The sequence below is a fragment of the Ostrinia nubilalis genome, chromosome 28 (genome assembly GCF_963855985.1).
Source record: "Ostrinia nubilalis chromosome 28, ilOstNubi1.1, whole genome shotgun sequence".
NCBI lineage: Eukaryota > Metazoa > Arthropoda > Insecta > Lepidoptera > Crambidae > Ostrinia > Ostrinia nubilalis.
In genome coordinates this window covers 6,433,858-6,459,216 of record NC_087115.1, presented here as the reverse complement: position 1 = coordinate 6,459,216, position 25,359 = coordinate 6,433,858, and the positions used below count along the sequence as shown (strand labels likewise).

The window sequence follows — 25,359 nt, the reverse complement described above, 5'->3', positions numbered from 1 at the left end:
TTTACGAAGCATGTTCTATTTGTAAAAGCACTGAGCTCAATCGATAAGCTCAGCGATTTCTTGAAATTCGATTATAAACCTGCAGTGCATCACTACAAAACTAGCATCGAGTAATGTCAAAAGGGAGAAGTTAATGTCTCCCTCCCGCCTCTTTTAATTTATGGCCAAAGCTACCAACCCTCGGGGATTTTTGTAGCGTTATTTGAATTAAGGTTTCTAAACGATAAATTAAATGAAATACTGAATTCGTTAATTCAATATATTTATCACTTACACAATTTAATAAATTATCAACACTCACAATTTCTATACAAATGCTGGAGAAATAAAATTATATTAGAACATCACCATTGTTTTATGGTCATTGCATGGCATTCGAAGGAAATACTTAATAATAAATGCACATACATTTTTAACTTAATGTTAACTAGAGATCATAGTTTAAATACCTAATTTTACTCCATAGCACTGTCTCAAAATGTTCACAGAGACATAGGTCAACTTACTGAGTACTCAGTCACATAAGACCACTGTGACACTTTCAGCAACTAATAGGTAAATGTGTGACATTTCCAGCAACTAGCAGCCAGTGTGTGACATTATCAGTCACGTGAGAACTTTATTGCACATGCGCGAAGAAGACAGACGTAATGGCGGACTTAATGCCAAGCAGTTTCTACAGTACATCTTTGCACTGCTATCCATTGGAGGGTCAATCCTTAACTTCTACTCCTCCTATATTCTTCAGATTAAAACTCCTATGTTCTTCTGATTAATTTCGTTGCGAGTCCAATGACAGTTAACTTTACAGGACAAACTTGACCTTCACTGGTTAGGTTGGCGGTCAAGCTGTAGATCCTGGCTACACAGGAGTTGCAGCGGTGGGAACGAGAGGTGGGAATAGTCAATAGTCCCTCTTTCAGAGTAGCTCATGAGAATCCAATCCCGATCTCGCTGGCAGCTTCAAATGTACAGTACGAATGTGCACTTTCATGGAGTTGGATTGGGAGAACGATTTGCCGCAGTGCGAGCATGAATAGGGCTTCGCCCCCGTATGGACCTGTAAAGAAATATTTACTTATTTATTTATTGGACTATCAACATTTATTTTTATTTATTATTTATTGTTGTTGTGTTTAAATACTATTGTTGTGTTTAAAACGCCTCAGTTTTCTTGCGCTTACTATCCATCTGTAGGCTTTATTAATCTTAATTTACATACTTATAAAATGAATTTAGATCCGAGGTGGAATTGTGTAAAGCGATCGTACGTAATCATTTGACAGTTCATGACGTACGATAATGTCAATTAAACAAAGCGTTTGATAGAATCCACCACTGTTGTAAAAAAACTGTATTTTTAAAATAGTGTCCCTTTCCAAATAAATAAATAAAATAAAATGTATACTCACTCGTACGTGCCTGTTGAGGTTAGGTTTCCCTTTAAACGCTTTAGGGCAGTGTGGGCAGGCGTACGGTCTTTCCCCGCTGTGTGTGCGTTGATGAATCTGTGAATAATATAACATGTAAGAAATAAGTTAGGATCTGTATATTATGAAAGGTAACCATTATTATATTATTAATAAATAAATAAATAAATTATTATCCACTCAGCTCAAAATGTGTGTTACATTTTCAGCAACTAACAGCCACTGTGTGACATTATCATTCACGAGCGAACTTTATTGCATATGCGCGAAGAAGATAAGCGTACAAATAGCGGACTTAATGCCAAATAGTCTTCTCTACAGTACATCTATGCCCTGCTTTCCATTGGAGGTCAATCCTTAACCTTTTTTAATGTTAATGTTATTTTTTTTTAATGTTTTCTTTTTCATGCGTAAATTATGCTTCACATCTGTGTCCATTTCAATTTTGACTGTACAACCTAGCCTTAGAAACTTTAAAGGCCAATGTATAACCCACTTAATTTTAAGCTGCATGTGTCAAACAAGGCTGTATGTTTCTTTAATAAAGATAAATAAATAAATTAATTAACTTCTACTTCTCCTATATTCTTCAGATTAAAACTCAAACTCAACACTCAGCTCAAAATTTGCTAAATTTGCAGTGATTTTCCAAACGAGTAAATTAATAGATAGTTCATACCTGTAACCGCTGAGCTACACTGAATCTCTTGGGACACTCCGTGCATTGGTAAGGCCGCTCCCCCGTGTGAGTTCGCTGGTGGAAACGAAGCGATGTTGCCGTCTGAAAATATACAATAAACCTCATTTAAAGCCCGGTCCGTGAGCACGTAGAATTTTGTCCAATGACCCCAAGCTACCCATCCTTATCGCTCGCGCTTAATTATATTGCTGTCGCGACTGTGCGACGGGCGCCCGCAGTGAGTGTGCGAGCGCAACAGCAACATAATTACGCGCGAGCGATAAGGATGGGTAGCTTGGGGTCATTGGACAAAATTCTACGTGCTCACAGACCGGGCTTTAGAATATCTAAATATACAGGGTGGAATTTTGTAATGCCACCTGGAGGGAAAGTACTCTTAATACTGTAGATAGAAAAAAATACTGAAAGAAAACATTCCTTCATTTTTGAAAAGAAAAAGAACTGCATGCAAAGATTTTCGAAAATTTTTGGAAAACTCACTACCACACCATACAATTTTCTGTACATAATTAAAATAATTTAAGATTTTATGGATTTCCTTTCATTTGATTTATCAAGTTTGTTAGAGAGATTTTATCTTTATACTTAACCCTAACGATCGATGTAATAAAAATACAGGGTATAATTTTTAACAGTTTTTAGATGGTTCGATTACCGGGTGTAGCTAGCAAATTTTTGAAAATCTTTGAATGCAGTTCTATTTCTTTTCAAAAATAAAGGAATGTTTTCTTTGAGAAAATTTTGCTGTCTACAATATTAAGGGTACTTTCCCTCCAGGTGGCATTAGAAAATTCCATCCTGTATATCTCAAAGGTGACTGATTGAACGACTGACTGACTGACATAGCGATCAATCAACGCACAGCCCAAACCACTGGACGGATCGGGCTGAAATTTGGCATGCAGGTAGATGTTATGACGTAGGCATCCGCTAAGAAAGGATTTTACGAAACTCCACCCCTAAGGTAAAACGGGATCCACGCGTACGAAGTCGCGGGCGGCCGCTAGTTAATAAATATTCTTGGACAATTTCACAAAGCGCCATCTAGCCCCAAAGTAAGCAACTAATATGCTTGTGTTATGGGTGCTAGCTTGACTTAATACTTTTTAGAATAGAATAGTTATCTCAAACTGGTTTTATTAAAACTTGAAAAAAATTATTACAAATTGAGCCAACGATCTTGCTGAGCAACCGTTGTGACAACTGATTAATAAATAAATAAAATAAATAAATATCCTTGGACATTTTACACTGCGCTTCTAGTCACAAACTAAGCAAAGCTTGTACTATGGGTACTAGACAACGGATATAAACATACTTAAATACTTTTTTTTTTGTAAATACATACTTATTATACATAGAAAACACCCAGTCCAATACAAACAAATATGTTCATGCACACAAATGTTTGTACTGTGCGGGAATCGAACCCGCTACCTCTGGAATAGTAGTCAGTTTCGAACCACTACACCAAACGGCCGATAACAAAAATATATCCGACGATAAAAATATATCAATATTGGTAAACCCTTTTTCGTAGTATTTTTCATTGTTTAACGGTTAAACAATGTATAATTTCGCCCAATAACCCCAAGCGCGTAATTATATTGCTGTCGCGACTGTGCGACGGGCGGCCGCAGTGAGTGTGCGAGCGCGACAGCTACATAATTACGCGCGAGCGATAAGGAAGGGTAGCTTGGGGTCATTGGACGAAATTCTATGTGCTCGGCGACCGGACTTTAGCGCTATTTTCTGCCAAAACCCCCCATTATTACACTCACCGTACACTTCTTGCCACAAATCTCGCACACCACCGGCGCTCGTCCAGGAATGAACGCGTCCTTCAAACGGAGGTGCACTCGCTGGTAATGGAGAGTGTACGAGCGCGCCAGACTGAATGTTACGTTACACTGTAAGATACAATACAAATGTTTTTTCTAAATAATTTACATATACACAAAAAAACACATCTTACGAAACAACAGATTATTAGATTTCAGTTATTATTATGTACCTAGAATAAGTTATGCTATCGCATTAGGCTTTCACTGTAATAAAGATAGTACCTATGTGTGGAAATAAATAAATAAAAAGACACACAAAGTCATGCGCGGGATTAACTTTTTTTTGCTGGCAAATCAGTAAAAATTTTTCATTATAAAATCGTAGACTCGTAGCTGGGAACTGGACATTTGTTACACAGTCACACAAAAAGTTCTGAACTGATAGTGATACGTAGGGGAAAAATATCACGAATTTTAAAGAATTTAATCACGAATTTTGTCGGCCGTTTGGTGTAGTGGTTCAGAACGGACTACTATGCCGAGAGGTTCCGGGTTCGATTCCCGGCCGGGCAGAAATTGAAATGATGAATTTTAATTTCTGTGACGGGTCTGGGTGTTACTATGTATAATATGTATGTATTTAAAAAAAAAAGAGTATATAAGTAGTATATCCGTTAAGCTAGCACCCATAACACAAGCATATTAATTGCTTACTTTGGGGCTAGATGGCGCTGTGTGAGATTGTCCAAAGATATAAAAAAAAAAAAAAAAAAAAAAAGAGGTGTTATAGTGCACTTTTATAATGTCTGAAAAGGGGCCGTCCATATATTACGTCATTCTAAATTAGGGGGGGGGGGGGGTTGGTCTGCGGATGACGGTAAATGATAGATAGGGGGGGGGGGGGGGGGTTAGAAATTGACGTCATTCTTATTTATTTATTTATAGTTTATTGTTCACGTAATAAGAATATTTCTAAAAAGAAATTTCTTCCAGCACACCTAGTAAGTGAGACTGCAAATGTGAGAGGCGGCTAAGGCGCGTACAATACTAAAATAACTCATAATAAACATACATAATGCAACATAGATGTACACAAATACAGTAATAACTACAGATAAAATACTCTAACAATAATATTACATATAATACTAGCTGTCCGCCCCGGCTTCGCCCGTGGTACTTACATGTATTATAGGTACATATAAACCTTCCTTAAGAATCACTCTATCTATTAAAAAATCTGCAATGTTTTTATTTTGTCAAACTGGTAATGACGTCAATTTTGGGAGAGGGGGGGGGGGGTTATTAAGAAATGACGATAGGATGATTGTAGGGGGGGGGGGGGTCTAAAGTCTGAAAAAATCGATGACGTAATTTATGGACGGCCCCAAAACAGTCAGACCGAAATTTACACGGTCAAAGCCGCTGTCAAAAGCTAGATATTAAAAACCTCACCTCTTCACACTTCATCCTTCTGTTCTTCTTCTTGATTTTTTCTTTCGAATGCTGCTTCAAGTGTTCTTTGAGTTCAAACTCGGAGATGCATCCTTCCCCGCACTTAGCACACGGTCTGTGAAAATATAGGCTTTATTTCTTAGCGGTTAGAGTCGCTTCTTAAACTAAATTTTAACCCCCTTACTAATAAAAAGTTACACAGTTGTTGATCACTGTTTTAAAATGACATTTCCATACTAAACGTCACTTTAAAACACTGATCAACGAGCGTGTAAGTTTTATTAGTAAGGGGGTAAATAAACAACTTGAAAAAATCGGACTGCGAAAATATAGGCTTTTGTGTCATTTTTAATTCATCGTTATTTTTTATTGGACACCATACAAAACTAGCAAATAAATGCAAGTTCTAAACAGCACAATTTAGCTAGAGAGCGATTTAATCAACAAATAAACATGTTGAAAAGTACTCGTATATTTTATCTCTTTTGAGCTAACTTAATTTCAATCTTCCATACCCCTCAATAAAGCAAAATATTTTTCAATGGATTGTAAACCTTATTATAGCTCAATATCCTTTATATGTGATGCAGTACCTACACCTGTCAAATTTGTGTGCATGAACATATTTGTTTGTATTGGACTGGGTGTTTTCTATCTATAATTTGTATGTATTTACAAGAAAAAAGTATTTAAGTATGTTTATATCCGTTGTCTAGTACCCATAGTACAAGCTTTCCTTAGTTTGGGACTAGAAGCGTAGTCTAAAATGTCCAAGGATATTTATTTATTTAAAATAGTAACTGACATAGTCCGACGGATTAGCAAGCTGAAGTGGCAATGGGCAGGGCACATAGTACGCAGAACTGACGGCCGATGGGGCAGCAAGGTTCTGGAGTGGAGGCCGCGTACCGGAAAACGCAGCGTGGGACGTCCACCCACAAGGTGGACCGACGACCTAATAAAGGTAGCAGGAAGGCGCTGGATGCAGGCCGCTACCAACCGTGCGATGTGGAAGTCATTGGGGGAGGCCTATGTTCGGCAGTGGACGTCCTGTGGCTGAAATGATGATGATAATTTCATCATCATTATCACGCTGACAGAGCCTGTGGTTAACAAGTGTCCCGAATTTGGGGCCACTGTGGCTTACTTCCCTGTGGACGACCGATCGCTGCAGTACTTGGCGCAAACTAGTGAGTTATTCTTTCATTAATACGAGGACGTCCAGCCACAAGGTGGACCAACGACCTCCCACAAGGTGGACCGACGACCTCCCACAAAGTGGACCGACGACCTCCCACAAGGTGGACCGACGACCTCATAAAGGTAGCAGGAAGGCGCTGGATGCAGGCCGCTACCAACCGGGCGATGTGGAAGTCATTGGGGGAGGCCTATGTTCAGCAGTGGACGTCCTGTGGCTGAAATGATGATGATGATGTCAAATAACTCACCTAAGGCTAGGGTCGCACTGTCCATCCACGGCGCTACTCGTGTGCCTTTTGAAAGCGTCTATATTTTGGAACCGCACTTTACAGTTAGCACATTTCGTCTCCAATTCCGGCTCTAGGTCCTAAAATATATATTTTATTGCAGGTACATAACAAGATAAGAAAGAAATATACAAGAGAGATGGCACTGTCAGATTAGTTTAGTTATTAGAATTCTGGTACTTAGACGTTTATGCCCGTTTTCACCATCAAGCACCAATTCCCATTTTTTAATGTACCCCTATGACTACAAATTTTTTCTAGTGTTACCATAGGGGCCACTTAAAAATTAGGGATTGATGGTGAAAACGGGCATTATTTTCTCTATGATATTGTCAGGAGGGCGCTTCTATCAATACTACCGATTTTTGCCACTTGATGTTTCCGAATCATTCAAGGTTTATTAAAACGAGTGTAACTTAAATTACTAATGCCCGTTTTCACCATCAATCCCTTATTTTTAAGTGACCTCTATGAAAAGAAAATTTCTGTTATGTGTTACAAATAGGGGTCACTTAAAAATTAGGGATTGATGGTGAAAATGGGCTTAATACTCCTTGAAAACTTGTTTACCATCACAAACTTGTTGGAATTAAATTTTAAATTAGGCTGTATAAGTAGATGTCCATGCCATGGTTATTATTTTTTTTATTTGACATCTGATGTCATTTTCTCATTCTTTTCTATCCCGCCTTTTTTCCGGTTGTTGTTGTTGTACCTATGTTTTGGTTTGCTGAAATATAAGTTTGAAGCTGAAGAAATTTTGTGTTATCATTTCAAAATCGAATAAAACTCACCTTAACATCCCTATGTGCCTTCTGCTTGTGCATCCTAAGCCCGTGCTCGCCTATGAACGCTTCGCCGCATATATCGCAATTCACATGTTCTGATGGGTGGTGGATACGCACGTGCGATAGGTGACTTGTCTTCTTGCTGGAACATTAAAAAAACATTTAAATAATAAATAAATAAACCTTTATTGTCACCATAACAAAAAAAAATACAACTTTAACACAGCTTAACAATTAAAAATAAGGTGACAAGGGCATCCGGTATACGGTAACATAAGGTCTAATGCCTATTTTCACCTTCAATACATAAATATTTAAGTGACCCCTATGATAACAAAATAGGCTAGATGACAAAATTTCAATTATTTATCCGTCAGACAGATAAAATTAGAAAATATTAAACTCGTATTTTTTATTTTCTTTCATAATTATACAAACAGTGCTACATCGAGTTTTTACTTAGAAGTGACGTCACGCGACATTTCAACTCAATACTGTAATTATTCGATTATGAAAAAAATGAAAAAATACGTGTCCACTGAGTATTGTTTTATATTTTAATCTTATTTTTTTATTATCTGTCGGACGGACTAAATAGAATTTCAATTTCAATACCCAGTCATCATCCCAATTCCTATTATCTATGTGTTTCGATAGGGGTCCCTTAAAAATTAGGATTGATGGTGAAAACGGGCATACTAATCTTTTTTTATATACAGGGTGGAATTTTGTAATGCCACCTGGAGGGAAAGTACTCTTAATACTGTAGATAGAAAATTTTACTGAAAGAAAACATTCCTTTATTTTTGAAAAGAAAGAGAACTGCATTCAAAGATTTTCGAAAAAGTTTCGAAAATTCTCTACCATACCATACAATTTCCTGTACATAATTAAAATAATTTAAGAGTTCATGGTTTTCCTTTCATTTGATTTATCAAGTTTGTTAGAGAGATTTCATCCTTATACTTAACCCTAGCGATCGATGCAATAAAATACAGGGTGTAATTTTTAACAGATTTTAGCTGGTTCGAATCCCGGGTGTAGCAAGCAAATTTTTGGAAATCTTTGAATGCAGTTCTATTTCTTTTCAAAAATAAAGGAATGTTTTCTTTGAGAAAAATTTTCTATCTACAATATTAAGAGTACTTTCCCTGCAGGTGGCATTACAAAATTCCACCCTTTATAATAACATTTATTCACAAAAACTTAGAAAACAACGATTGTATCAGGTGCAAATTGAATCCACGTAGGAAATGGAAAACTCGCGAGATTGGGACTCAAGCGAGATCCCGCGAGATTATGAATTACAATACGGCGAGATCTCGCCTATTTCGAGATCTCGCGAGATTGCCAGTTTTTTGTTTGTTTTTTTTTTGCAAATAATCACAATATGTAATTGAATTTTAACCTGTTGATAGGTTTGCTCAATGTCACCCACGGAAGCCCAGTGGTACTTTTTTAAACTTGTATTTGTAGTAATAAAAAATTTATTTTGCAAAAAAAAAATTGTTATAAGTTTTTCTACTAATGAAAAAAATTGTGTTGCATAAATCATTAATATTTTTTTATAATGTTAGTGCATAAATAAATACTTACGTAAACGACATACCGCAGAACTTGCAAACAAAAGTATGGCCGCTGTGCCACTTCGAATGCAATTTAGCTCCGTGTCTAAAAAGGAAAATAATGATAATTAGTAAAGCTCATAAAGGTAGCAGGAAGGCGCTGGATGCAGGCCGCTACCAACCGGGCGATGTGGAAATCCTTGGGGGAGGCCTTTGTCCAGCAGTGGACGGCATTTGGCTGAAACGAAGTTCATAGATAGTTATTGCAATTCACGAAGGCGAGTGAGCTTTACATGTGTGGTGGCTCGCTACTGTTACTTTTTCAAAAGTTTTGATACACATTACACTATCGTTATGTGCATGTACTGTGTACACGTACTCACACAAGTAAAGCTCACTTGCCTTCGTAAGTCAGAAACACAGATCACAGAAACTAAAGGGAGATGTGACAAGGGGGCGGAATTTTGTCCAATGACCCCAAGCTACCCATCCTTATCGGTCGCGCGTAATTATGTTGTTGTCGCGCTTGCACACTCACTGCGGGCGGTCATTGGACAAAATTTTACGTGCTCACAGACCGGGCTTTATCTCTTCAAATCTCTATATTCAAGAACTATACTCACTTAGACTTGGAGATATGCTTGCAAAGCTTGCAGACGTAGTTCCTCTCATGAAGTTTGGCAAGATGGCCGCGTAACGCACGCATATCTTCGAATCGTATGTGGCAGATGTCACACTCGTATAAACCGCTGCTCTGAAAATTGTATACAGGGTGTGAAATTAGCTTAAGTTGTTTAATGCCCCTTTTCGCCATCGATCCCTAATTTTAAGTGAGCCCTTTGAAAACAAAATTCCTGTTATTTTTTTCTTATTTTTTTTTTATGTGACAGGAGGACAACGAGCAGACGGATCACCTGATGGTAAGTGATTACCGTCGCCCATAGACACCCGCAGACCCAGGGGCGTTACAGGTTGTTGTTATGTGTTACCATAGGCACAGAATAATAATAAGTACTCCATAGGGGTCACTTAAAAATTAGGGATTGATGGTGAAAACGGGCATAAGTTATTTTAAAAGCTTAATAAATACAAAAACACACGCCCCTTTTATTAATAAAAGTTACACCATAATTGAACCCTATTTTAAAGTGACTAGGCGCAGACTTTTAGTTGGCGGATAGTTCGCTCGAGCTGTTAGGCCCAGAACAGACGGTGAAACGCAACTGCAACGAAACTGCAGATTTGTGATGATACTGATGAATGAAACTGAAACTGAAAGTTTCAAACTGGTCGCGTCATGTGTGGTCTCTCAACGGACGCCATGGCAGAAACTTAGATGCAACAAAAGTAACTAGCAGTTGCAGTTTCGTTGCAGTTGCGTTTCACCATCTGTTCTGGGCCTTAATCAGGATGAAAGTGCGCACATTACACCGATTTAGTATCGGCCGATTCTTCATACAAATTAAAATCGGGCCCAACTATCGGTCTACTAAAAGTTGGTGGTCTACGCCTAGGCTTCATCATCATCATCATCATTTCAGCCACAGGACGTCCACTGCTGAACATAGGCCTCCCCCAATGACTTCCACATCGCCCGGTTGGTAGCGGCCTGCATCCAGCGCCTTCCTGCTACCTTTATTAGGTCGTCGGTCGTGGGTGGACGTCCCTAGCGTCCCTAACGTCGCGCCTAGGTTTACATTTATTGAATTTTAAAAATATGTCTATAATGATTAAGCATGTTTTAAAAAGTTCATAGCATGTTTTTTCTATTTTGAAGACAATACAAATATCTGCTTGCAAAATCGATATATTTTTGACGTAACGTAAGATTAGTTTTGTTCATTATTTTGTAGAAAAAAGTTAATTAATTTAACCACTTACCGGATCATGTCGTTCCATATGATTTTTATATGTTTCCGTTGATATAAATCCTTTGAAACAAAGATCGCATTTGTAGAACGAACTCAGATAATTCATCGTACTCTTTCTTGCTTGGACTTCCTCTATTTGCTGCTCTTTCGTTAACATTATCACATCTACTTCTCCTTTCGGTATGTCATCGTCTAACTCTACTTTATTTTCTGTTTTAGGTTTTTTCTCTACCTTTTTGGTCAATTTCTTTTTTAACTCAACGGGTTTTTTCTTCACTTTAGACGCTGGTTTGGGTTTTTTCACAATTTTTCTAGGACGTTCTACGGTTATTTTGATTTTCTTCGGTAATATTTTGATCGGTAAGTCGTCATCGCTTGACTCGCTTTTTACTTTATAATCATCATCATTAACATCATCATCATATTCCCTTTCTTCTTTGATAAACTGATCAGTTTCTTCGTTTGTGTCACAACTGATTGTATCGTTGGTTTTTATTGAAAATGAGAACGGTGACGTGAATTTTAGGCTTTGAATGTAGGATGTGGACAACTGGAATGGAAGATAGTAAGCAATATAAGTACTTTACAAAGGTTACATTTTATGGGTCCAGCAGAATAAATGTAAACTTTCATTCTGTGTGTTATAATAAAATACTATTTGTTTTCCTAACAATAATATAAAATAAAACTTTGTACCATTGTTGATTTTTTAATAAAATTAAAATTAATTTATTAAGTTGTGTACCTACTTTATCATGCAATAAAAAATTTAGTGTTTAGTCGAACCAAGAATCAAACTTTGAACCACAGTGGGTTCGTAAGTGTTTGTAACACTAAAAAAAGTATACAAGCTAACATCCATAACACAAGCATAATATTAATTGCTTACTTTGGGGTAAGATGGCGCTATGTAGAAAAGTCTAAAGATATTTATTTATATACTCACCGTTTCCTGCCACTTAGCAAAGTTAAGGAGATCCTGGGAGCTGTCGCACATTCGCTTGAAAGTAACACTCTTGTCTAAAAGTTTACTGCATACGCTGCAAGCGTACTGGGGTAATCCGTCTGTGGTCGACATCTGAAATAAATAATTTAATATTATTCTGCTGCATTTGGTCATAAATGAGCACTAAGTTACTTGATTATTTATAAAAAAAGAGATTTATATTTTTTTAAAGAAAGAAAATATTTATTTGGTATCATTTTTTTTTTATAGTTTCTTATAAAAATCACTTGAATGTGTACTGTAACTTTAAAATTATTGTTAAACAATATTATCTCTAAATGTAGACAATAAATACCTACAATAATACTTAAAGTTTGATGTTTTGAGAGAAAATAAAGTAAAATAAGAATTTCATAAACTTTTTAGTAACAATATTTCTGCTTTATAAAATCGTCTATTTGCGTGCGTTAATTTAAAACTTATCTATATTTAATAAAAGCAACGTAATCAAATAAAATAACAAATAAATAATAAAACAAACCCCGATCCCTGTGAGTGTCTCGTAAGCTATATGGAGGCGATAATTGAACATATTGAACAGTTTTATATTTGTTGACAAACATATACGGCAGGCAAGTATGTCTTCCATGGTTTTGATAATAATTTCATACAAGATTTTATTTAAAATCTATTTTATAAACAAATTCAGGTTATGTTTTGATTAATCACAGACTACTGCATCGTAGACTACTGGGCGTCGCTTGTAGAATAGTGATGGGATCCGTGAGCTACAAACGAGCTCATTCATTATAAGATATGAACAGACTTCGTAAATGCTCGTTGCAGGGGAAATGGCGGACTTTTTGGCGGGAAAGTGAGTGAAACGTCATCATAACTCAGGGTAAGGAGATATGATAGGACTGTGCATCATAACAACAATTTTGTTTTAATTTCAGTATTTAGCACCATTGAAGCCATTAGACAGAATAATAATAATAGCAGACTATTCATCTGTGATAGTAATGGATTATTATTAAAAGGGAACTTCTTGGTAACCACTAAAGAAAAGCATTATATTCCACCGCTTCGTCACTACTATTTAATTGTGCGCTATACCTCTAGCTACTTGAATAAATGTCCTCTAAAAGGGCGATAAATAAACAAACAGATATTTTTTGTATAATTTATTATCTACGAACAATTATTTACAATTTCATGTTTATACATTTTACTAAGGCAACGTTTACATTTTCATTAATTAAACTAAAATAAAATAACATTTTGAGTAATGAGTACTCAATTTGACAAGTTACTACAAAACTTAATAAGGTACAGTCGCATTTTGAACTGTAGAATCCTTTGGATATGGTTCAAAATTACTCACATTTGCCATTTTGTGGGTAAATCAAATGCTACCGACTGTATTACATTTTTACTATTATTTTAAAAAAACATAAGGACTATTTAATTTTTACGTATTGACGTTCACCATTTGGCGCTACTGATGTCACTCGTATGTGGCGCCAACTGATTAACAAATACGGTACCCCTCATTGTAAAAATTAACTAAAAACTTGTGCTTAAATAAAAAATCCTTCCCCAAGCAGACTAGATTATACGTGATTTTTTTATTAAAATCGTTACAAATTGAAATTTGCCTACTACGGAAGACAAATAAAGAAGGCAATTAAAAATATTATGAATGTATGAAATAAATTCTTTTTATTTAGCCTCTAGATACAAAACGAATTTTTCAAGTATTCTAACAAAAACTAAAATTAATCGCAGAAAACTACAAAATCACAAAAGCAAAATACTCACAGCACATACAAAATGTATTTCTTACGCCCGTATTCACAAACTTGCTTACGTAAGTGAAGCAGCAAATTGAACGCACAGCGTTGAATAGAGCTCTGTGATTGGTTCGTGTGTCACCCTGTGCGTCCACGCGCACTGTGAGACCTCATAGTAATGTTTGTGAATACGGGCGTTAGTATAATATTTTATCAATTACACTCGTTTAGCAATAGGTAGCATATTAAAAAACCATTGCACTTCAGTTTTATATTCGAGCCACGATTTATTTAATTTAATTTAGGCTCGAATGTTTTATTACATTTAATGAATAATAGTAATTTATTACATTACTATTGCACAAAATACTAATCCCTCGTGGAAAGTTATTAGATCGTTTCATCCACTCGGACGCGCCCCACCATTCTTCCGCGAATGTTTGAGTGTTATCGGTACACGCTAAATGCTCCATGAGTGCACACGCTAAGCTAAAGCTAAGCAAAAATGATGTTGAAGAAAAGTGCAATCCCAACAGAGCTAGTCTTTATCTAGGTGTGCGATGTCCACCCGCTAGAAGCCGTGAGGGTGTTTATAGGTACCTACTTTGTTTGTGTAAATAAATAAGTTGAATTATTTTTATCATCTGAGTTTTTCTTAAATATTCTTAGACCACTCTCCCATATAAAATCCAATTCAAATTATTACTGCTGAGTGTGAATTAATATTATCGACATCGATTTTATTCATGTGAAAAATATCATAACATACATCACTGACATGCACACATATTTATTTTTACACACACAAATGACATCCCAATATTGGGTTTGATTGACAGCTCGTGATTGTTGCTCTATTCCGAAGGAATATTAACTTTATGGACCAAACATTGTGGGGCGCGGCCGAGTGGATGAAACGATCTTTAAATACGCTGGGTTATATGGGAGGGGTTCCCATGCCGCTCCCATGCCCCAGTCACTGACTGACCTAAGCATTTGATCTGTAATAATACTTTAGTCGTGTCGTGGTGTAGAAGTACGTGGTCGCTTACTATGGGCCTCATAAGAAGGCTCAAGGTCACCCAAAGAGCGATGGAGCGTGCTATGCTCGTTGTTTCCCTGCGTGATCGAATCAGAAATGAGGAGATCCGTAGGAGAACCAGAGTGACTGACATAGCCCGCAGATCGCTAAAATCAAGTGGCACATAGCTCGTAGAGCTGATGGCCGCTGGGGCAGGAAAGTTCTTGAGTTGCGACCACGAGCCGGAAGACGAGCCTGCCCACGCTAGGGCAGGCCTCCCACTAGGTGGACCGACGATCTGGTGAAGGTCGCGGGAGGTGCCTGGATGCGAGCGGCGCAGGACCGGTCTTTGTGGAAATCCTTGGGGGAGACCTTTGTCCAGCAGTGGACGTCTTTCGGCTGAAACGAACGAACGAACGAATACTTTAGTCGTACACAATTTCATACGTAAGCTCTTCATCTTCGTTTTCCGTTTTGACCTCGCAGTTTATTACTTCACCCTCGTTTAATTGTAACGGTATTGCGTTTTCTGGCAGTATTGTCAGCGTTGCTGGGACCATCTCCGCAGGCTGTCAAAAAATAAAAATAATAATAAATTAATTACTATCCCAACTAATATTATAAATGCGAAAGTAACTCTGTCTGTCTGTCTGTCTGTTACGCTTTCCCGCTTAAACCTCGCAACCGATTTTGATGAAATTTGGCATAGAGATAGTTTGAGTCCCGGGAAAGAACATAGGATAGTTTTTATCCCGGTTTTTGAAACAGGGACGCGCGCGATAAAGTTTTTCTGTGACAGACAAAATTCCACGCGGGCGAAGCCGCGGGCGGAAAGCTAGTTATTAATAAAAACTAAAAAAATAATTAAAAATAACTAAAATAGACGTGTTGACATCACCAATCAATTGACATACTTTTTAAAACTGTCAAAACGAGACTCTCCCAAAGATTTTGTATGGCAATACAAGCAAGTGACGTTACTATTTTGCCTACCCTACCAATGCACGGAGTGTCCCAAGAGATTCAGTGTAGCTCAACGGTTACAGGTATGAATTTATTACGAACTAGGTTTATTTATTACTAGTGGCCGCCCGTGACTTCGTACGCGTGGACCTCGTTTTACCCCCTTAGTTCGTAAAATCTGTTGTTAGATGGCGTTTCACGGCTTCCTCCGCATAATGAGGGCTATCGTTTTAGCGCTCACCAGTTAGCGCCACTGTAGAGTAAGGTCCTGTCACTTGCTAGTAGCGAAGACAGTGGCACCAACTGATGAGCGCTAAAGTGGTAGGAGGACTATCGCATTTGCACTCATCAAGATGGCGCCACTGTAGAGTAAGGTCCTGTCAATCGCCAGGGGTGCCAACTGTTAAGTATAAAAACCAAAAACCAACCAAAAATGCAACAATGCAACCAAAAATCTTTTTAATTTACAGCGAATTTAAAATTAATTAAGTTTTTAAGACCAGAATGAAGTGTCTTTTACCCGACTGCGCCAGAAGGAAGGTTATTAAAAAAGTTGTGATTTCGAATTATTGGGTAATGGTGTCAAATATTCTATCTACATGGATTAACATCCCAATTAAATTATCGGCCGACAAAAATTCTGTAGTCTGCGGGGTCTGTAAGGCCCATCTACCCCGGTGTCAAGGTGACGTGATAATTTTGGGGCACCCTGTATATTGTTTTACTAGCTGTGCCCGCGACTATGTACGCGTGAACATTTCCCGTTTTAGCAACATTTTACTTTACTGCTCCACCCCTATTGGCTGTAAGGTGATGTTATATAGCCTTCCTCAATAAATGGGCTATCCTTACTGAGATTAGCACGTCCAAACAAACAAACTCTTCAGCTTTATAATATTAGTTATAGATAAGTATAGATTTATTATACGCACCTCTACCGGTTCTTTCTTAATGAACGACGAGCCGAGCGTAATTTTACGTCCCGCCGGCGTTTTGATCTCGTAATACACGTCCTGAAGCGCCGGATCTTGTCTAATTAGTTCCGCCAACTTCTGCAAAAAAAAAACCATTTATACACCACTACATTTTTATCACCGAATAAAATTTAACAGGTTATGTAGAAATGTGTGAAAAATCTAAAGTAAAAAAAAATTTTTTTTTATAAAGTTAATTGTTTTATTACATTTTCTTTAGTCCGTATTTTACGTGTCACAGCTGGGGCACTCCGCTGCTCGCTAGAGTAGTCGTACGCGCTCGCATATTGCCCCGATCGGTCTGTCTCGCTCACGCCTCGACCACGCTTCCAGTGTTATTATTACTTACTTAGCTAACTTCAAGTAATTTTGAGTCCTAATAAATGTTACATTATCTTACGTCAATAGTGCTAGCGACGCGTGTGTCCATAAATTACCAATTTTGGGATGAAATTTTGAGTAACTTTATTATACTTTTTTTTGCATAAATAGGATCAGTATCAATAACTCATTACCCAGATTTCTTTTTCGGTGATAAAAATTTAGTGGTGTATTAACCCTTAACCTGTTTCAGTCACAACCACCTGCATGGAGTCTCTCAGACTCCGCTCTTCTCAGGACTCTAAACAAAAACCTGAGTTGTCTAAAGATGAAATTTTTAGTGTTTTATTTAAAAAATATATTGTAAAAAAAAGCCTAAATCTCTTACAGCACATGCAACTGCGCAGCGCAGTGTAAAAAATGTCTAAGGTTATTTATATTTATCATCTATACAGAGTGTTAGGTAACAAATTCGAAATGATGATATGTATCAAATTTCTGACTTCACCATACCATTTATATGACCATGTTAACATGGGCTAGTGTCGGCTCATATACCCATTGACCTAACACCCTGTATATTAACCCTTAACCTGTTTCAGTTACATAACCACCTACCTGGAGTCTCTCAGACTCCGCTCTTCTCATGACTCTAAACAAAAACCTGAGTTGTCTAAAGGTAAATTAAGTTATAAAATGTAATTTTGTGTTTTATTTCAAAAAAATATGTATATGTTGCAGTCAAAGTCATAACCAGTCAAAACCCACCACTTTTAGTAGCGAAAATCAGTCTAAATTCATACAAAGTGTTATGTTTAGTGAAAATTACTTGGAAATCATCAAAAATGTGTTATAGCACCTACCTCCATATTATCAGGAGGCTCCTCTCTCCTAGGTTTTTTCGGTCTGCCCTCCGCATCCATTTGCCTCCGTTTCGACTTGTATGGAGCTGGCATCTTCAGATGGACTGTGTGGAAGTGAAGCTTCATGGAATTGGATTGGGTGAAGCACTTGCCGCATTTAGGGCACTCGTAAGGCTTGATCCCTGTGTGGACCTGAAAGAATAAAATCAAAATTATTTCATTTTGTTAACTAGTTTTTTTCTTCAAATTCCAATGTAACAAAGATGTTCGTTCGTTCGTTTCAGCCGAAAGACGTCCACTGCTGGACAACGGCCTCCCCCAAGGATTTCCACAAAGACCGGTCCTGCGCCGTTCGCATCCAGGCACCTCCCGCGATCTTCACCAGATCGTCGGTCCACCTAGTGGGAGGCCTGCCCACGCTACGTCTTCCGGCTCGTGGTCGCCACTCAAGAACTTTCCTGCCCCAAAGGCGTGTTGCGATCTTATTGGCTACTTTGGGTGTCACGAGTTATTGACGCTGACTGTATCTACAATACTTGGATTATTCCACTTCGTCCACCTGGGTGAAGAAAGTGGAATTCACCTGGGTGATATCACCTAATATAGGTGAAATGATTCCGTGGTGAAATGAGGACACTAAAAATTCTTACCTACTTTACCTAGGTGAACAAAGTACAATAAACCCTAGATTGTCGTTTTGTATTTTTAATACAATATTTTTCCTATATTTTATGTTTTAAGTTTTGACTTACCCGATCGTGTCTGAGCAAGGCGGCGCGGTTGCTGAACGCCTTAGGGCATTTCGCGCAGGCGTATGGTTTCTCGCCCGTATGCGTCCGAATATGTATCTGTTGACAATTCATTTATTTACTTAGTAGGACAACTAAAGCCCGGTCCGTGAGCACGTAGAATTTTGTCCAATGACCCCAAGCTACCCATCCTCATCGCTCGCGCGTAATTATGTTGCTGTCGCGACTGTGCGACGGGCGCCCGCAGTGGGTGTGCGAGCGCGACAGCAACAGAATTACGCGCGAGCAATAAGGATGGGTAGCATGGGGTCATTGGACAAAATTCTACGTGCTCACGGACCAGGCTTTAACAAGGCATACACTAAAAAACAATATTTACAGCGTATTTGAACTTAAATCAAAGGCTGAGTTGCACCACCTAACTTTGACGGTGACTATAAAGATAACCGACGATTTTTGTACGGAGTTTGACAGATTTTTGGCGTTTGTTAAAGTTAAAGTAAGATGGTACAACCCAGCCTAAGTGCTCTCTTAATAACGGATTGCCACGGCATGCAAAAAAGTAATTATAGGTCTGGGCGCTTAACTCAGTCACTGCCTGAGATATGGGAACGGCACGGGAGAAGTGACATTGACATTTTATGACGTGACAGAGGATACAAATAAAGTCTCGCTAGAATTCCGTGGAGGGTAGTTGAACGGGAAGCATGGTCGATCGGTTTTAATGGTTTTAATTTGTTATTTAATGGACTTTAGTGTACAATTTTGGTGTTATTTTGTGTTCTAAAGTGCAGTGAAGTGATAAATTATAAAAAAAAACATTGAAATACTTCGAATTTGAGCGCGCATCGAGTGTCGAGTGGGTTGTCGTATGAACAACCCGCTTTGGACCCGGTGGCGTCTCGAAACCTGCTTACGGGCATACTTAACTCCACGGAATCCATGAAAAATCAATAGAACTGAAACACCCACGTTCTATTGATAACTATGTCAATTTTCACTCGACATTGGCAGAAATAAACCTCCCAGAGAGGTTTGGTTGCCATTAAAAAACAAAAAAAAATCTGAAGCGTCATGTTAGCGGTTTTGTTTTATTTCCTCAAATTCGTGTTTGGGCGACTATTAATGTGTAATAATGGTGGATTATTAACCATTAAGTGTTCGTGAACGTGCATGAGTGTGGGCAAGTGAAGCAAAACAGTGCATCGTGATTCTTCTGGTTCTCTCAAGTTGTCCATAGGAGGTCTCAGTAAAGCACCACAATTTTACTGAGACTCAAAGGGTGGGAAGGGGTATCATCTATCATCCTTCATTATATCATTACTTGATCTCATTTTGTAACTTATCACCTATAAACTTGAAAATGGCACAAATCAAGTCGACCTCGACGTGTATTGCCAACATCATCAAAAAAGAAGAAGAAGAAGTCTCGCTGACGTCTCAAAAACACCCTCCCGCTCCTATATCTCAGGCACTGAGTTAAGCACTAAAGTACGGCCGACTAGCAGCGATACAAAAGGTCGATACGACTGTCGAGTCGACAATATTATTCTGTCTCTTCCCATTGTGTATTTGTCGTAATGTCTCGTTCTCCCGCCAAAATATGTCAAAGTCAGGCGGGTTCACCCATGACATTGGGTTTGTTTACATTTGGTATCGCTTCTCGTTGACCTATAATTTTGGGATCAAACTTATCCATTATTTACCTGCAAAAACAGTGACATGGTGAAACTCTTCGGACAGTACGTGCATTGGTATGGACGAATGCCCGTGTGCACTCTTTGGTGATACCTCAGAGCTGCGTTGGACTGAAAAAAAAAGAACTTTATTCATTATTACACATTATTTTATTTACTTTCCTTCCCATTACAAATGACTTGAGCTTACTGTCGTAAGTCGTAGTGAACATGTTTGTATTTGTTTGGGTGTTCTTGTTGAAATATTTATGTATTTAAGGAAGTTTATAACTGTTGTATAGTTCCCATAGTACTAGACTGTAAGCCTAGCCGCCAGTCCACCGACTTTTTGTCGGCCGATAGTGAGGGCTGTCGTTTTAGCGCTCACCAGTTAGCGCCACTGTAGAGTAAGGTCCTGTCACTTGCTAGTAGCGAAGACAGTGGCACCAACTGGTGAGCGCTAAAGTGGTAGGAGGACTATCGCATTTGCACTCATCAAGATGGCGCCACTGTAGAGTAAGGTCCTGTCAATCGCCAGGGGTGCCAACTGTTAAGTATAAAAACGATAGCCCTCATTGGGTCGGGCTATTAATCAGTATGGACATGTATGAAAGTGCGCACATTATACAGCAGGGGTGGCGCAAGAATGAAAAGGTCATGCGCAAGGCCAAGGAGACGATCGACTTGGCCGCGCTAGGCATCCCGGATGGTGTCCGGATGAAGAAGTCTCGGACGGACACAAAGCTCCTGGTTGTATCAGGGCCAGAAGCAGACGAGAAGGCGGACCGCCTGGCTGCTGCACTAAAAGCGGTACCGCAAACCGCCTCTGTGGTCTAGTGGTTAGACCACCTGCTTCAGACGCAGAGGTCCCGGGTTCGATTCCCAGTGGGGGCAGATTTTTCTGTTCGGTTTGGTTGGTGGTAGGGCTTGTTCTAAGTCCGCCTGGCTAGCTACCACCATCTTACCTAAGTCTGTCGCCATAACAACAATGTTAACAGCATTGTTGTGTTCCGGCAGTTAGAGGTAAGATAGCCAGTTCCTCCGTGGTAGAGGATTCCGGGTGAAGCTCGCTTCCACCTTCGGCCTGATCGTCACTTACCATCAGGTGAGATACAGGCCAAGAGCTTCCTCGTTGTGGATAAAAAAAAATAAAAAATTCCGGCCAAATGTGATTTCCATCACGCGGCCCACGAAGGTGGAAGACCTTCGCCTCACGGGTCTGGATGACTCGGTGAAGGCGGAGGACATCGCAGCCATATTGGCTGAGAAGGGGAGATGCCCAACGGACGCTATTGTCGTGGGCAAAATATCGGAAAGACACACGCGCAGCGTGATCGTGCGGATGCCACAGAAGGCCGCTAAGCAGTTGGCCGATACCCGCCGGCTGTTAATCGGCTGGTCCTCGGTGCAGGTCACCTTGCTCAAACCGAGGGCCCTGCGGTGCCTCGCGTGTTGGGGCGAGGGCCATATGGCGCACAACTGCGCGGCCGCGGTGGATCGCAGTCCGCTGTGCTTCCGCTGCGGCGAACCCGGCCATAGACAGAGGCTGCTCGGCTGCGGCGCTTAAATGCGCCTTGTGCGCAGCCGAGGGGAGAGCTGCTGACCACGTGGCAGGGACCAGAAAGTGTCCCGTGCCGAAACAGCTCTCCAAAGCGAAGAAGGTGGTAGTTGCGTCCTGCGAGGAGTTCTCCCTCGCAGTCGCCGACCGCCTGACCAAGGAGCAGGCCTCACAGGCGGCAAGCTCACAGGGGGTACCCTCCAGGGGGAGGAGGCCCTCAACGAAGTGAGTCCCAGAGCGCGCGCGGGTGTTCCGCGCGCTTTGGAGGGAGCCCGTTGCGGCAGATGCGCGAGGTGCACACGTGGTGTTAAGCCCCTGGTAAGCCCTATGTGCACCTCATATCGCGCTAGCAGAGGACCCCATGAGGTTTTAGTGGGTAGGCCCCGTCCTTCTGGCGGGGAGAGTCCTACATAACCCCTGGCTGCCCCCGCGGCCCGGGGTATGCGCAAAGCATTTCCTCATGTAAAAAAAAAAAAAAAAAAAAAAAAAAGGGGTGGCCAACCGGTCGATCGCGAATATTAGTCCAGTCAATCGTGGCAAGGCAAAAAATACTACATGATTGTGTACTAAACTATGCTGTTCCATTTAAGATTTCAAGAAGTATGTAAGTGTTATATTTCCCAGGGTTTCGTTAGTAAACAGTAGATCTTATGTCTAATCAAGTTGGCCACCCTATTATACAGTATCGGCCGATTTTTGGTAGGTGGAGTGGTGACTGAGTTTGTTGCGGCGCTTCTTCTCAGCACTTGCCAATAGTTGCCAAATGTTGGTCTCGAAGCGCTGGTAGGGTAAAAAGATTATGAGACATGTAGAGGCTCCTTAAGAGCAAAATGACGATTTGTAAGAACTATTTATTAGTCTAAACAAATAAAGAAATTTTGACTTTGACTTTTTCATACAAATTAGAATCAGGGCCAACTATCGGCCGACTAAACTGGTCTGCGCCTAGGCTAAAAGATCATTTTATTATTATGATCTTAGGTAAATAGAATATTATAATAACAACTCACTACTACTACTAAATTTAGCCTAAAACAGAAGTGGAACTGGGCAGGTCATTTGGCAAGATATAAAGATAAGAGGTGGACCTATCAAACAACAAAATGGCAAGGCCCAAAAGGCAAAAGAAACGTAGGACGGCCGAAGAAAAGATGGGCCGATGACATAACAAACAAGGCAGGGAAAAATTAGATGCACATAGCCAGCGACAGGGAAAGGTGGAAAAAGATGGAGGAGGCTTTTACCCAAGTGGGGCCACAAACAAGAGATACAGATTAATTGAATCAAACTGTAAAAATGTGGAATATAAAGCTATAATAATAATAATAACAACTCACAGCATATTTTTTCCCACACGTCTCACACACAATATTCTTATGCCTGTACACTGGCCGTTTCCTTTGTCTGGGCGGTGGCGCTGGCTTCCTCACCGAAGGCACTGTGTCTGGGACCGTACCGTCCTGGGATATAGCGGATTTCGACGGCAGGCTCTGCACTCGAACTGGTAAGTGGTTCTTTAGGGACAAGGTGCCGACACTGTGGAAACAGAAACTGTATTGTTAGGATATCAAAAGAGGCGATTAATAAATTCTAGCACCAAAAAACATGTTTATCGCCCGTATTCACAAACGATGCTTGCGTAAGTGAAGCAACAAATCGAACCCAGTGTTGAATAGCTCTGTGATTGGTTCGTGTGTCACCCTGTGCGTCCACGCGCACTGTGAGACCTCATAGTAATGTTTGTGAATACGGGCGATCGAGAAAACCTTTGCTGGTACAGTTGACAACACAAAACTATATATTTTTTGCAGTTATTACAACACAAGATGCTAGTTTTTATGCTCTCAAGTGTACAGTTAGCATCAAATAGTTCAAAAGTGGCTAAAAGGTTGTCACCATAAACTAATTACCCTACGTAATTAATTACCTAACCTAACCTAACCCTCTAAAGTAAAAATTAATAGCCACGATAGCCAAACGGTGAAGGGGTCGGACTGGCCGACTCGTGATCCGGGGAACGCGGGTTCGGTCCCAGCCGCCGCTCGACTATTGTGGTGAGCTCACTCGTGATACAAGCATATTTAGATTAGTTCGAGGGGCTAACGGGAGTATTAGTAATTTGTGTAATAACAAGTTACTACTATTCTAATAAAAAAAAATATCATTTGTAACATGTTGCAAACTTATTGGCTGCTTTGGCTGTCACGCACTATTTGATGCTGACTGTACCTAAGCCACAAAAGTAAAAAGAAATAAACATCAATGTGTCTTAAAACAATAGTCACCTTTCCATAGACGTGGAAGATTCGATCATTTCTGGAACAACAAAATTTTCTTCGTGGTCTTCGTCTAGGTACACCACCTCTTCCTCCATGAAGGGGATGTGGTCGGCTTCTTGGTGGGCCACACATTCCTCCTCCGTCGGATATATGTTTCCGCACTGTAAAAAAGAAAACGAAGAAAGATTATTATTCAGTACGTACAAGATATGTCTTTAGAGTACAATAACATTAAAAATGGCTTAAAATATTGGATTTACAAACAATAACAATATAAATGACATAAAAAATTGAGTTTTGGTACCTGTACCGAAATGGTATAAAACCATGGTATTAAATTGGAATACAATACAAATCACTTAACTTTAAACATTTTTTAAATACTATAATTTTGCTCATAAGTTTTAGAAAGTTTTGACATAATTTCAATGAAGTCCTACAGAACTTTGGTTCAGAAAAGCAATAGTGTAGTGAGCCAACTGAGTAGTAAGACCCAAATGTTGGCTAACCAAAACAAATAACAAACAATATAAAACTTACCTCGCCACATTTGTACTCAGTTATAGTAGGTGGCGGGACTTTTTTGAGCCGTCTGACGAAGTGTTTCTTGAAGGTATCAGGGTGCTTCACTTGCAAATGGTGCCTGTGAGACTCCTCATTTTCAAAAGCATCCCCACAATCACAGACTATGTACTGGATGCCCACGAAAGAACAATACACCGGGCTCTCGGATTCACCGCTCATGGTTACAGATTTCCACACTCCCACAGATAAAATTATTAGAACACGAAACGAATTATTAATTTTCTATGGACCTGCCAAGTGCCGCCATTTTGTATCTGTGCACGTGTGGTGACATCGGAGGAAGTCGGAAGAGATCAGTGTTGTACCAGTTTGAAGTGTATCGATATCGATAGTTATTATTTGTTGCGTAATTTAAAAATCTTTACACACGAACTGTTAGTTTTGCAATTTAGTGCTATAAGTGACTTAACACTAGCTTTCAATTGTCCGAAAATCAATAAGAAACGCAGCTGCTTAAAATCAAATGTAGTAATATTTGTCACACGGCCGCGGCCTGAATTTTATCTATTTAAGAGTTAGTAAAAATTACCCTTTTGATATTAAAGATAGCA

The 25,359-nt window shown here is 39.4% G+C and overlaps 1 protein-coding gene across 1 annotated transcript; it reads right to left on the bottom strand.

The window, feature by feature from the left end:
* Window positions 1–245: 245 nt before the first annotated feature.
* LOC135085148 (zinc finger protein 189-like) lies at window positions 246–25,059 on the bottom strand. Its single transcript, XM_063979903.1, has 19 exons — window positions 24,764–25,059; window positions 24,230–24,384; window positions 23,282–23,480; window positions 20,417–20,518; window positions 18,714–18,809; window positions 17,962–18,153; window positions 16,736–16,855; window positions 15,278–15,409; window positions 12,027–12,158; window positions 11,091–11,630; window positions 9,833–9,963; window positions 9,241–9,315; window positions 7,651–7,786; window positions 6,818–6,936; window positions 5,370–5,484; window positions 3,912–4,040; window positions 2,110–2,211; window positions 1,413–1,508; window positions 246–1,060 (listed from the first exon to the last, which is right to left on the bottom strand). The coding sequence occupies exons 1-19, from the start codon at window positions 24,965–24,967 to the stop codon at window positions 920–922; spliced, it is 2,916 nt and encodes a 971-aa protein (XP_063835973.1). The 5' UTR covers window positions 24,968–25,059; the 3' UTR covers window positions 246–919.
* Window positions 25,060–25,359: the final 300 nt, after the last annotated feature.